The 12475-nt window shown below is 44.7% G+C and overlaps 5 protein-coding genes across 5 annotated transcripts; 2 read left to right on the top strand and 3 right to left on the bottom strand.

Moving 5' to 3' along the window:
• Window positions 1-379: 379 nt before the first annotated feature.
• L203_105064 (uncharacterized protein) lies at window positions 380-4158 on the top strand (the record flags this gene model as incomplete). Its single annotated transcript, XM_066214437.1, has 14 exons — window positions 380-486; window positions 542-621; window positions 672-818; window positions 880-980; window positions 1037-2249; window positions 2301-2483; window positions 2542-2810; window positions 2866-2981; window positions 3029-3237; window positions 3286-3301; window positions 3357-3429; window positions 3479-3679; window positions 3744-4049; window positions 4105-4158. The coding sequence occupies 14 exons, from the start codon at window positions 380-382 to the stop codon at window positions 4156-4158; spliced, it is 3075 nt and encodes a 1024-aa protein (XP_066070534.1).
• A 122-nt stretch (window positions 4159-4280) lies between these two features.
• L203_105065 (uncharacterized protein) lies at window positions 4281-5077 on the bottom strand (the record flags this gene model as incomplete). Its single annotated transcript, XM_066214438.1, has 4 exons — window positions 4281-4664; window positions 4715-4827; window positions 4882-4957; window positions 5015-5077. The coding sequence occupies 4 exons, from the start codon at window positions 5075-5077 to the stop codon at window positions 4281-4283; spliced, it is 636 nt and encodes a 211-aa protein (XP_066070535.1).
• A 235-nt stretch (window positions 5078-5312) lies between these two features.
• Window positions 5313-7122, top strand: L203_105066 (uncharacterized protein; the record flags this gene model as incomplete). Its single annotated transcript, XM_066214439.1, has 3 exons — window positions 5313-5742; window positions 5789-5935; window positions 5984-7122. The coding sequence occupies 3 exons, from the start codon at window positions 5313-5315 to the stop codon at window positions 7120-7122; spliced, it is 1716 nt and encodes a 571-aa protein (XP_066070536.1).
• Window positions 7123-7196: 74 nt separating this feature from the next.
• L203_105067 (uncharacterized protein) lies at window positions 7197-9690 on the bottom strand (the record flags this gene model as incomplete). Its single annotated transcript, XM_066214440.1, has 6 exons — window positions 7197-7943; window positions 7997-8200; window positions 8254-8290; window positions 8350-8608; window positions 8658-9008; window positions 9066-9690. The coding sequence occupies 6 exons, from the start codon at window positions 9688-9690 to the stop codon at window positions 7197-7199; spliced, it is 2223 nt and encodes a 740-aa protein (XP_066070537.1).
• Window positions 9691-10004: 314 nt separating this feature from the next.
• Window positions 10005-12263, bottom strand: L203_105068 (uncharacterized protein; the record flags this gene model as incomplete). The annotated part of the gene is made up of 10 exons (XM_066214441.1): window positions 10005-10067; window positions 10119-10183; window positions 10237-10607; window positions 10660-10726; window positions 10772-11494; window positions 11540-11555; window positions 11607-11642; window positions 11691-11738; window positions 11793-12013; window positions 12086-12263. 10 exons carry the CDS (start codon window positions 12261-12263, stop codon window positions 10005-10007), a joined length of 1788 nt encoding a protein of 595 aa, XP_066070538.1.
• Window positions 12264-12475: the final 212 nt, after the last annotated feature.

Consider the following 12475-nt stretch of genomic DNA (forward strand, 5'->3'; position numbering starts at 1 on the left):
GGACGAAGGAACTACATGCCAGGGCCAAAAGGCAGAATCATAGTCAACATAGAGCTAGTTTATACCCTGTACCATTTATGCCGGATCTTGGTGAAAGATTTCTCTCAACTTGCAAGGATGAACAGGGACGTACTGTTTGGATGACATTTGGGTACAAGGATGTCATACTTTGTGCATTTACGTAAGCATTTGTCGACTAGACATTCTGCAAATAAAAGTTCCGCAAATGTCGTCTCCAACTTTAAGAAAGTAACAAAACTGAAGATTTTTTTTTTGATTTTTTTGTGTATAATTGATAGTATGGCGATAAAGAACTGAACCATGAAGAACCTGCTCTAGGCTTTTGAATTCATCGCAATCACACTTGGAAGATTCAAAGATGGATTGGTGGCCCACCAGAGTACGACCTCTCGCTAATGCGACGCTATGTTCATTCCTATGCTTTCTTGTGACCACAGTGAAGCCTTGGGCACGCATACATGGACAGTGGGTTTACAGGACTGTTTGACAAAGTTTTCTGCTCATCTTGTCGTTACAATAGATGGGGATTTCTCGTTTACACTTCAATGCTCATCTTCTTCTTCCCAAAAGGGCGGATCGGGTCCCAGATAGAAGCAACTGGTAAGGAATCAGAACAGCCGGATAATTGGTATCCGCTAAAGCGATGGTAGTGCTTGGAGTATTCGGTGGGATTATCGGTATAGCATGGTCATATGCCACTTTGACTGTTGCAGCCTACTGTGGCCGTCGATATGGCGCTGACTCGAATCAAGCACGAGCGATTATGGGTGTAGGCCTTGCAATGCTATGCCTAGCTTGTGAGTATAACGATTTCATTGTTTTGCTTATATGGCACTGAATGTTTGATCAACCCGGCAGCTGGTTTGGTTAGGAGCTATGCTCGGCGTTTCAATGCCTTCAGTAAAATCATGGTGTTCTTTCCAATATTTATGTTGACCAGTCAACAGAGTATAATACATGTACGCTGTCTCTCTTGCAATGACAAACCAACGATAACTCTTGTGAATTCTTCAAGATGTCCACTCAACTTTTTCTTGAACAGTTCTATGTTGTCATTTTCTCGGCTGTATTACCTCTAGTATCAACCCTGCTCCTTGCGCCTCACCTTTCGTCATCAGGCCAGACCCACTTGCAAGTGGAAAATTCCTTGAGGACTATACGTACTCTACTACCTATCTCTTTTTGTTCTCTTTTGGGGGAAGGAGTCACTCCTGGGACCTTGGGTTCCCAAGCTTCTATGGCTAGTGTCAGACGATTGGAAGATCAATTTGGTTTTAATTTTCCGCCTCTTCACCAGGAGCAGCTTGCCCAAAAGCTCAAGACCACGATAGCTAGTCTTCGAGTCTCCAACGGCTCATATTTCAAAATTGCTACTAGTGTAGATGCTCAGTTATCCGCGAGTGCCGATATAGTCAAAGTTCTTCGTCGAATAGCTCGAAACTCTTTGCTGAACCCAACCAGTTACATGCCCGGTGAACGAATCCAAGCAGCACTGAACAAGTCTTTTCCTCAAAGCCAGTCCGAAATTTTACATCATCGTAAAAGTCTCAGACACTTTGAGCGAACTAGCAAGCTTCCAATTACCCCTGAGTCTGGTACGGTTATTGGACGTATAACAAGGCGCAAACCTCGTCATCTTGCGGGATACATGTTACCAAGGACATCCAACCCTAGTACCATTCTTTCCAATCGTCCAGATTTGAAAGATCACAGTCATCACCTTGTGATAGCCATAGTTGACGCTTTACGTGCCACCGAGGGCCAGCTTGCACTCAAATTTGGATGGTTTAAAACAACTAGAGAAAACAAGGAGGAAGTAGAAGGGTTAGAAAAGAAATTGCAGGATGCTAGTAATCAACTTGAAGAGGAGTTGAATCATGTACAGAGAACTCTCACGTCTCTTCTGGGAGATGGAAGCAATCTTGGCCATACATCATCGAACGGTCAGCCTCAACATAGTCCAACGCAAAACAGCAACAATATTATTGTGGCTCATGCCGTTTTTATGGAATCTACCGATGTGAAGAGTATCCTCTTTGACAGAGATAGATATCGACTGGCTTTTTACATGACCTCTTTGCTCGACTTGGCACGGGACATATATAATCTTACCACTATCATTCAGAGTGCCCCCAAATGCCAGACACCTTCAAACAGCTGGGCTAGGTTCATCCAAGTACTTTGGACGAACTGCTGTGAGCATGTCAATGATAAGGCAGATGCACGGGGTGGGTTGGATATGAAACTATCAAGCAGATAAGCTAAAGGTAACCATTTAGGCGAGGAGACAGAGCTTGTGCTAGAAGAAGAACAGCCACTTGACGAACAAAAAGAATATCTAGATATGGACTTTGTAACTGCGTCATTACATCAACCTCAGACCAGCATATCGTCTATGGATACGAGACATTACTTACAGCACGTTTGGATGCAAATCTGGAATCAACCCAGGGTAGTTAAAGGTAAGTACTGGCGATGCTGATGTTTGAGAAATATAAAAATTTATGTTCGTCTTTTCAGCGCGCATCATCTTCTCTCGCTTGATGCACAGCCTGAAACATTCCCGACATGTCTTGTTTAGTCTCAAGCTGGCAGGAGGTATATGTCTTCTCTCTGTCCCTGCATGGATGCCTTCAGATTACCCGGCCCGACATTGGTATGATACTTCTCGAGGCGGATGGATGGTGGTTAGTTACATGTTTGTACTGGAAGATACCACTGGAGCCATCTTAAAGGTCGGCTTTTTCCGCTCCCTTGGTACTTTGATTGGTGCTGTGACAGGCTATGTTGTCAGTATGCCATCAAACGATTGTAAAGCAGATATATTGACTTTACTGTCACCAGTGTGTTCTCGTTGCAAAGCAAAACCCGTATGCCTTGATAGTGTTGGCGACGACTTGTTCTGTGCCCATATCCTGGAATGTTCTCTTCGCTTCAGTCCCTGGGTTTGGCGTGGCTACGCAAGTCTATCCTGAGTGTGTACAGAAGAGTTGCTTATGGTTATTAGGGGCATCGCACTTCCTCCTATTCTCTTCATTCCATACCTCAATCTTTCAAATGGTGAAACCAACTTTTTCTTAGCGTGGAACCGGTTCGTGGATATTGTCATTGGCGTTGTCGCAGCAATACTAGCGGGGACTTGGATATGGCCTGTACACGCAAGAGTACAGTACTTTCGATCCGCTGCCGAGATATTATCTCGAATCGCTGAATACTGTGGGTAATTCCTTCTTGATCTTGATTTTGCTCATGCAATATAACAAGATCTCCATATGAGCCGGTGATTGTCACTTATCATGATCCGGCCATCAAGATTGCTAACACACACCATGTAGTGATCTAGTTCGATCGTCGCTGGTGTATAGAGTAGATGACAAGCAGTATGAAAGCTTGGAAGTTAAAATTAGAGTACCTCAACTATTCCTAACTTAATATATCTTTCTGACCTCTTCCTCAGCGCGGTCTTCAATTGGCGCGAGCATTAGTCGCTATTCAAAAACAAGAGGTTTCTCTGCTCCCTCGACCGATCAAATTGTACTCCGAAATCATTGATGCAAGCGAGAGACTACTTGAGACCTTGATAGAGATAAGAATATTGAGATTCAGTGTACCTAGAAAAGAAACAGTTCTTGATGTTTTATCCATCCGCAGAGAGCTAGTATGTTTCCCAAATTGCGAAATATTTTGATTTGGTAACATTCTGATCAGTTGTTAATCTGTAGATCTCGACTGTGCTTAACAATCTTTGGACTTGCAGCCACGCTTTCGGCTCTCGAGGTCCCCTCCCTCAGTTTCTTCCATCTCCCCGAGTCCCACTTTTAGAACTCATGGAAGTTACCGAGGAACATGCTCGTCACCTGCAAGCTATGCGATATGCACAACAACACCAAACTAAAGAAGAAAATGGAAGCATTGAAGAGGATTCAAATGCATCGATCTCCACCACGTCATATCAGGCTGAGTTGGCTTTTCTATATGGCATGGCCGAAGACGAAGCTTTAGGTGAAGTATGCAATATCCTGGAGGAAGTAAGTAACCTTTCATTTTACATGCGTCTTCGTCTATTGATCATGTCATTGTCAGCTCATCGCCGCTGCTCGAACTCTTTTCGGATCTCATACGTTTTTATATACGTAGCGACGCAACCACATTGACGCAATAGTTGTCATCTTGAAATACCAGTAGCGTCTAGAGAGTGCAATTGAGGTATGCATGATCTCGCCCATGTAACGAATTTCCATAATGCCGAGGTGCAATCCCTAATCTTGCCTGACAACCTGAATTTGTAACTGCACTTGCTCTTCTCCACCCTTTCTAACTTTTATAATTGCTCTCCATGTTCCAATTTCTTTTATTCTTGCTCCAGGTTCGTGATTTGCCCAGAAAACTTCAACTTCCGTAGAATCTAGATTGTGCTCTTGTGCAAGAACTTGATGTACATCAGAAAGATTCAGTGAACCATGTAGTGTTGAAGATGAGGGGGATACAGTTCGAAGAGGGAAAACGATAGTGTCCGGAAGGATATGGAGTGCGTCAAGAAGGTGCTGAGGAGTAGGCTGAGGGGTCTCTGGAGTTTGTCGTTGGTAAATGGCAGTAGCACCAGGGCTCTCAATACGCAAAAAGTGATTGCTTCGTTCTTCGTCCTACATAAAATCTTGAGCTCAAATAAGACTTTTGAAAAGCAGAAACACACAGTCATCTTAAGCTCCTGGCGATGTAAGCTGTTTTTAAAAGGGATGAAACGGGCCTTCCTATTCGGAACGAGATCATTTCTGGCTCGGCCTGGCGCCACAAAAAGCCTGTCAACTGTATTCTCAGGTCAACGATTATGCAAAAACATGCGTGGAATGGGACCCTAACAAGTTTTTCCAAGTCTAGGAACATCGCTCAGAAGCTCAACAAACGCCTGTCTTCTTGCCAATCCTCGAGAAGCCGACTTTTTATCACTTTAGTGAGCCGTATCTGGCAGTAAAGTTTTGTACACTATACTCACTGAAAATGCTCGCAGAGAAGCAGCGTTTGATCTTGCGAGATTTATTGAACTTGAGGCGTACATGGTAAAGGTCAATTCAATCAGGCTTACGGCTTTAAATGTCAAAGATGTATAGATGTAAAAATCAAAAAAGACTTTGAACCCACAGTATACCACTGCCATAAAAGTCACGTGATTTTCATTGACATGGAATGTTTTTGCCTAGGCAGCAATTTGGGATAGCTTAACATGAGAAAAGTTGAGTTTGGCAGAGTGTTTGCTAAATTTGTTCAACCCCAAGACATACTCAACAAGAAAAATGGATAGAGGCGCTGCTAGGAGTAGAAAGCGTGCTCTCAAGGACCAAAAACAGGTTACAACCGGAATTTCCACGGGAGAGCTAGGTAATGAAATACCTAGTAATGAAACTAAGCACCAGAAGACTCATCCGGATAAAGATGGAAAACCCAAGATCAAGAAGCGTCAGGATCCTATTCAACAATCCAAGGATCCTAGCCTGTACAAAGCCAAGGCAGTCCGTTCAGCAGCAGCATTGATTTACTCTGAGAACCCATTCGAGCTGCCTCCTCATGCAGAATCCTTACATGGCGTTCGTAGGATAGACCTCTCAGGGAGCAACGTTCGGGACGTCGAATGGCTGAAAGGTCTGAATGTGACATGGCTTAGCCTTGCCAACTGTCCAGTCAAAGAAGGGTGGGAAGCAGTTGGAAGTCTTTCAGAGCTGACTGGTAAGAACCTGCGATTTTGAATAAGAATAATTAATAATGATTCTAGTTCTCAATATCAGCGGATGTGGCCTTGATCGTCTCCCTCCAGCTCTGAAAAATTTGTCAAAGTTGAAAGCTGTAGTCGCCATGCATAACCAATGGAATGAACTGGATCCTGAAATTGTGGGCTCATGGTCAAATTTGAACTCTCTTAGTGAGTACATTGATAAACATTTCTCATACTTGTCACTCATGAATATAGTCGTATCGCATTCGCCTAACCTTTCTGTCCTTCCGTCGTCATTGTCGGATCTTCTTCACCTTGCCAAGCTCACATTTTCACACTGTCCCCAGCTCACTGTACGCTCTCTTCCGGATCTCTCCCCATTGCCATTACTTCGTGATATCAAAATGAACAACCTTCCCAAGCTTACTTCGCTCCCAGTCCATATGTCATCGTGGGGAAAAGGCAACATGGCTCTGGTTGGCAAAAGCAAAGATAGTTCACAGTATGGACACGGCCTTCAAACCCTTGACATTGGGAACTGTTCTCTCGACTATCCGTCTGTTTCATCCATTTTCGGTCTGACGCCGGTGAAGCGGAAACCATTATGGCCCCATTTGCGCTCTATCTCTCTTCATTCTAATCCTATCGCCTCATCTCATACAAGTTATTCCGAACAATTGCAGTCTTCATCCGATTTACCCAATTTACAAATCATTGATGCTCATCGTGTCGTAGAGCGGAAGAGAAAAGGAGTCATGCCTGAATCCAAGGCCAATAGGAGATGTAGAGAACGAAGAGAAGCAAACATGCGACCGTCAGGAGCAAATACTGCTACTGGTAAAATGAGAAGTTGGGGCCAAGAAGGTCGATCTGAGGATGCTCATTTGGACATAGGGGAGAAACAGACTATAGTACAGGCAATGAGAAACGATTCAACTGAGAAGAATGGCAAAGAGAAAAAAGGGCAGAGATTAAACGAAGACACTCCTAATAAACAGAGGCATGAATCCCGGGATATCGAGGCGAAATCTGGAAAGAATAACGATCTTGCGCACAAAAAGAGAAAATATGAATCTTATTCCGGTAGTACTGCTCCTGCTCCTATTGTCCCCACTATTGTAGACCCGACGGAAGCACTTCGTCAACCATCAGCTCAGGAAGACACTCCCAAGGAACGCAGAAAAGATAAATCTGCCGTCGTGGAGCTTATTGAAGTGAAGGGTGGTGAAGAAGTCAAAGTAGGAGCAAACAAGAGGAAAAAGGTATTGGCAAAGGGTCAAATAGGACGCGGGACTGGGAGCGGAGTTGATTTGAAGGAATTGTTTGGCAAGAAAGACAGGGCTGTAGAAAATAATTATGGAGAGAACTTGGGACTCAATGTCAGCAGCTGGTGAACTTCACTTAAGTGTTTACAAATGCACTTTATAATGTGGATGGTGCAGAAATAATTTGTCTATGCAGGACAGGATTAATCGTCACTATCCGCTGAGCTTTCGTCATCTACTTCACCCCCTTTCACTCCAACAGCCCATCTTCGTTGACCTACACCACCCTCAGTAAAAATCGGTGCCTCTTGTCGATTGTCCATTATGCCTGAAAAGTCAAAGTCGGTCATGCTATTTGGGTCTTGACTGGGAGGATTCTGGCTGGGAAAACCACCAAAGTCGGCGGTCATGGCCAAATGATTCAGTGCAGCTGCTGCTTCTGCATCTGTTTGGTCTTGGTTAAGAACAAGACCAGTCGTTCCATCTATCGCATTGGGGTCCAGGCCGTCCAACTCAATTTGTAGAAGTCTCGACATAGCATCATCATCGTCTTTTGCCTCCGGTTGAGTATCGATGGTTCCGTCTCGCGCTCGAATATCGTCTTCCCCATCCTCTTCATCATCATCACTAAACAAGCCATCATCTTCTGAATATTGTGGCGATGAAGCTCGGGCCTTTCCTTCCACTTCCTTGTCAGCTAATGTAGCGGTTTCTTCATATCCTTCCTCATCCATGTCGACATCCATGGGAGTCTCTGCCACTGTAGACTCCTTGCGCTCTCTTTCATCTGAATCAATGACGGCGAACTTGGCTACCTGCCCAGTCTGTTTTGCTGCCTCAAGGGTTGCAACTCCTTCCGCTTTGCCCAACTCATCAACAAGCGCTTGCCTGGCAACAATTTTAGCCGTGACATCAGCCTGCAGGCCAGCGATGGATTCTTCGAAACGTTTCTGAAATTATATTTCATCAAAACATGCCATGAAGACGGGTCGTAACAACCTACCACCATGATGGGATTACCGCCAGTAAAACCAGCCCGTTTTTTATCAATGACCGCCTCAAGAGCCTTAATTTCTGCAGTGAATTGTTTAATCTTGGCTCTTTTTTCCAGGGTTTCTTCATCATATTCAGACTTGTTATCGTCATCGTCGCTTTCACTATCTTCAGTCATAACATCGTCGTCTTCTGACTGGCCTGTATGTTGCGACTAGGAGTATTAAATTAGCCTTCACAGGTGTCCTGCATGTGAGTATCACATACACCACTTATATCTTCCAAAAGAGCTGCAGCAAGTTCTCTATTGTGGCACTGTCAGTACACAAAGCATGCTATCAAAACATTGCCTTTTTGACGCACTGGTCCAAAATACCATCTTCGCCCTCTTCTCCACCTTCATAATATCCCTCGTAGCCGGCATCAGTGCCCCAATCGGTTCCACCTTCTCCCCAGTCTTCCGCCTGAGAAAGAGCTACTGATCCAGGATCATCATATACCTCTGAGCCCCCGTACTCAGAGCCCATGTCACCTTGACCATAATCTTGCCAAGCGGCGTCTGGATCATAGTCAACGTAATACTGGTCGTCGATTTCGGCGTTTGGGTGGGTATCAATAAAATCTAAAATGTGTTAGTATTCCCGTTGAGAATATGGGTTATCGCGACATGCCAAACGCAGTATCTTCTGCTTCTTCGTCTTTCTTCAACAAGTCTTCAACTTGCTCTTCAACTACCTCAATAGTTAATCTGCTCATTCTTTTTCTAAACCTTCTCTTGCGCACATGTCGTAAAGGTGGGGTTATTCCATGAGGCCATATATATTCGTCTAGTTTTAAAGAGGAAGCTGTAATTGATGCTTCGTCGTGAACAGGGTGTTCAACAACAAGCATTTGAGATATATCAGCAATTTTAAAAAGATGTCGGTTGTCAAAAGTCTTTTGAGCTTCAATTATGTTTGGTAGATCAACAAGTTTTGCAGCATAGATGGTGTTGTTGACCTTGAAAGCAGCTCTACGAGGGTCTTATTATCATGGTCAGCGCTGCATACTACTGCCGAGTATAAGTTAGAATGCTTTACCCAGAAACTTCAGTTCAATACCCTCTAACCCTTTACCCTTACCTCTCACCATCTCTTTGAGCCCTATTGCACTACCTCTTCCTTCCGCAACTTCTTTTGGTACTCTTAAAATGAACTGCTCCTCAAAGCATAGGGGATCATCTGGGTTCTCATCCAACTCTCTATCGTAATCACCCAAAAAGCTTGACATTCTGGCTCCAGAAGCTTCCGTTACTCCACCAGATTTGAATGACAGCTTGAGTTTCTGGATGCCTCCTCCTGAGGCATTTCTTTCAGAGAGTCGAGTAGAGGTTCTCATGCCGCTTCCTCCAACCCTAACACCACCTCTTGATCCGCGCATACCGCGACTGCCTCTTCCCCTTCCCCGTCCACGTCCTCTTCCTCTTCCACGGCCGCGACTCATCGCATCTGAGAAATTCAACAGATTCGGCTTCTCGGTATTTGATAGTGGCATAGCCGGGAGAGCAAAGGTTAAATGTGATGGATTAGTTGTAACCGTTGGACCAGTTGACGAAGTACCAAAATCAGTGCTGGTATTCTCGGGTAGTGCCGACGAGTAAGGTATTGAAGATGGACCAGCTTCGGGGGCTTGCTCATTATTGAACATATGTGTTTGAGGTCCCATCTTGAAATGTTTCTTGGTGCCATGCGTGAAAATGTCAAACATGAACAGAAGAAAACAAGAACAAAACGTTAAAAGTCATCTTTGTCGATTTTTTGATCCCGCTCGTTTCTTTACTTTCAATATAACTCATCTTTGAAAGATCTTGAAAGAACTTTTACCAATACATACGGCATTGACATCCCCGCCCTATACTCTTCTTTCCAAGAATGGCCAGATGTGTTTGGTTTCAGAATGTAGGTATTTCGCCCTTCAACAACACTTCTAATGTAACAGAAATATTAAAAGAGAATTAGAATGTAAAAAACACTATATATCTATCGACCCAACCATCTCTTCTCAAAGACACGAAGAGGAGGATAGACCACAGCAGTAAACGACTGAAGTACTGTTAGCCAGCCTATTGTGATCGACTGCACTGTAGCTCTTACCAGAGCAAGCAGCCATCCGACATCACCACCAAAAGGGTCCGCCGCTCCTCCCACTTTTTTTCCAACTTGGACAATCATCAGCACGTTTAGTAAAGCAATTAAGGAGACGAATACTCACTGGGACCAATGTACCACACCTGAGCCATCCCAGTCACTGCACCAGCAACACCGAAACAAAGGGCACCAAGTGCGGCAAAACCGACAGGTAATCGATCAGACCTGTTCCAGCACTCCGCAGCTTCGTAGTTGTCGTACTGGCCCTTTCGGAAAATGAAGTGTTCCTCAAGAACCACTGTGGCATAAATGGACAACCAATAACCCAAGACGTTGAGAAAGTCCTCAAGGGAAGAAGCAAAGTCATTGGCTCCCACAATAGCGAGAGGAATGTAGATGGCGGTGATAACACAGGGCCACACGAGTCGAGGAATAGCTGCAAGCCATTTGCTGATGACAGACACACTTAGTCCCATGGAGTAAACGTTGATGACGCTAACGACAAGTCAAAAATGCCCATCGGGTTGAATGCTTGTGGAACACTCACTTGTTGGCGACAACTGACAAAACGAGCAAAACCATAAAGAATTTACCGCCGTCGTGCATGGGAGGTACTAGGAAAGGTCAATGCTGATATCATCTAACGTGAGAGTAATTACTAAAGACGACCCCAACAAGACCGCCAAGCTCATGAGCCTTATACGCTTCTCCCCAGGCTGGAATAACAGTAGCTGCACAAGCGATAGCAGCACCAAGCCACTCTACCAAGACAAGGGGAATGATCAAGCCGAGGTAAGTCCACATAAACACTTTCCAGCTTTTGGCTTCTGAAGGCATGTAGACATTGTAATCGCTTGAGAGAGATGACCATCCCATCGTGAAACCCCAGATCGTGCCGCCAAAAGAGAATACACTGGCAAGCTCCGCCTGACCCGTGCCCATAGGTATGTTTGCAAAGTGTTTGACTGAGATACCAAGCATGACCAAAAAAGAGATGGCTGTAGGAATCCACGAGTACTTTTCATACCGATGGACATATTTGTAGCCAAAAAGGCCGATAAAAAGAGTGCAGATGGCAATGATGACAGTGCCGACAGCGGCAGATATCTTGAAGTCAGACACGGCTCGCAGCGTTTGCGAGCCCGAGATGGTGTTGATGATGGACCAACCGACACATGCAATGCAGTTGAGCAGCGCGACAAATTTGGCGCCCCAGAACCCCCACGAAAACCGAGCAGAGGTCATCTGGCGGAGACCAAGCTTGGGTCCAAACGTCGACATGAACGCTGGGATAAGCGCAGTGATGCCGTTGAAGAAGAAGATGCAGAGCATCGAGTCTCCAAGTCCCAGCCCAAACAAGAGCGGTCCGAGGACACCAATACCTGGAACAAGTCAGCTCATCGTCAAGAGCCATACGAATCTCTGACCAAATGTGGGAAGCACCTGCGTATGAAGTAAGCTCCTTTAACATTGCAACCTCACAAAACCGCTTACACAGTTACACGCCATCCAGACGAAGAAATTCCCATACTAAACATATGTTAACGGGCTGCGAAGCTCGACGATACTGTCACTCACCAACCGAGTATCTGTCTTATCTGACTCTGCTACTCGCTCAATACCTCTCTTGAAGCAGGCATCAGCGCAGGTATTCTTCTAGCCGCCGACATTATCACTCACAGTCTCCATACCCATACGATGCTCCAACTTTCTGTTAAGCCTGTCAAACCTGGCCCATCTGCTACTGTCATCCGCCGTAGCTTGTCTCCCATCGTACACTCCTGGATCTACCACAGGCAGTCCTTCATAAGAGTCTGTTACTTTGTTCTCGGGCTCGGAGCCCTTTTCAATATCAGACATGGATGAGGAAGAAATCTTGACAACTGTGGGATCTGTATAACCTATAGTTGTGTGTTGAAAGACCAAGTCAGATCAGCTTCGGCCCATCGACGCGCAATACATTCAAAATTTACCTCTGATATAGTTTCCAAGTATACGATTGATAACGAGGAGCCCAAGTCGAGGTAAGATAAACTCTAGATAAGAGATTAGAGATGGATGTCCGACACCATCGGATGGATAATAGTTTAAAGATAAAATTCCTATCCTCCATTCTAAAAAATAGAAAATAAAAAAAGAATAAAATATCATTTTTTTTTTCACGGAAACCCGTTTCTCTCCGTTATCAAGAAAAAAACCGGCCAATCAAAACTCGGCAATGTCACGACTTTCCCAAATAGGCATGTGGAGGCATATGATAAGCGAGAATTCAGGCACCATCCTAGCTTATCAGTAACATTTTCTTATCAAACTGCGCTAAAGAATCTTAAAGCCGAAAATCGCCGAGATAAGATTATCTGTGG

The sequence above is a fragment of the Cryptococcus depauperatus genome, chromosome 6 (genome assembly GCF_001720195.1).
Source record: "Cryptococcus depauperatus CBS 7841 chromosome 6, complete sequence".
Taxonomy (NCBI): domain Eukaryota; kingdom Fungi; phylum Basidiomycota; class Tremellomycetes; order Tremellales; family Cryptococcaceae; genus Cryptococcus; species Cryptococcus depauperatus.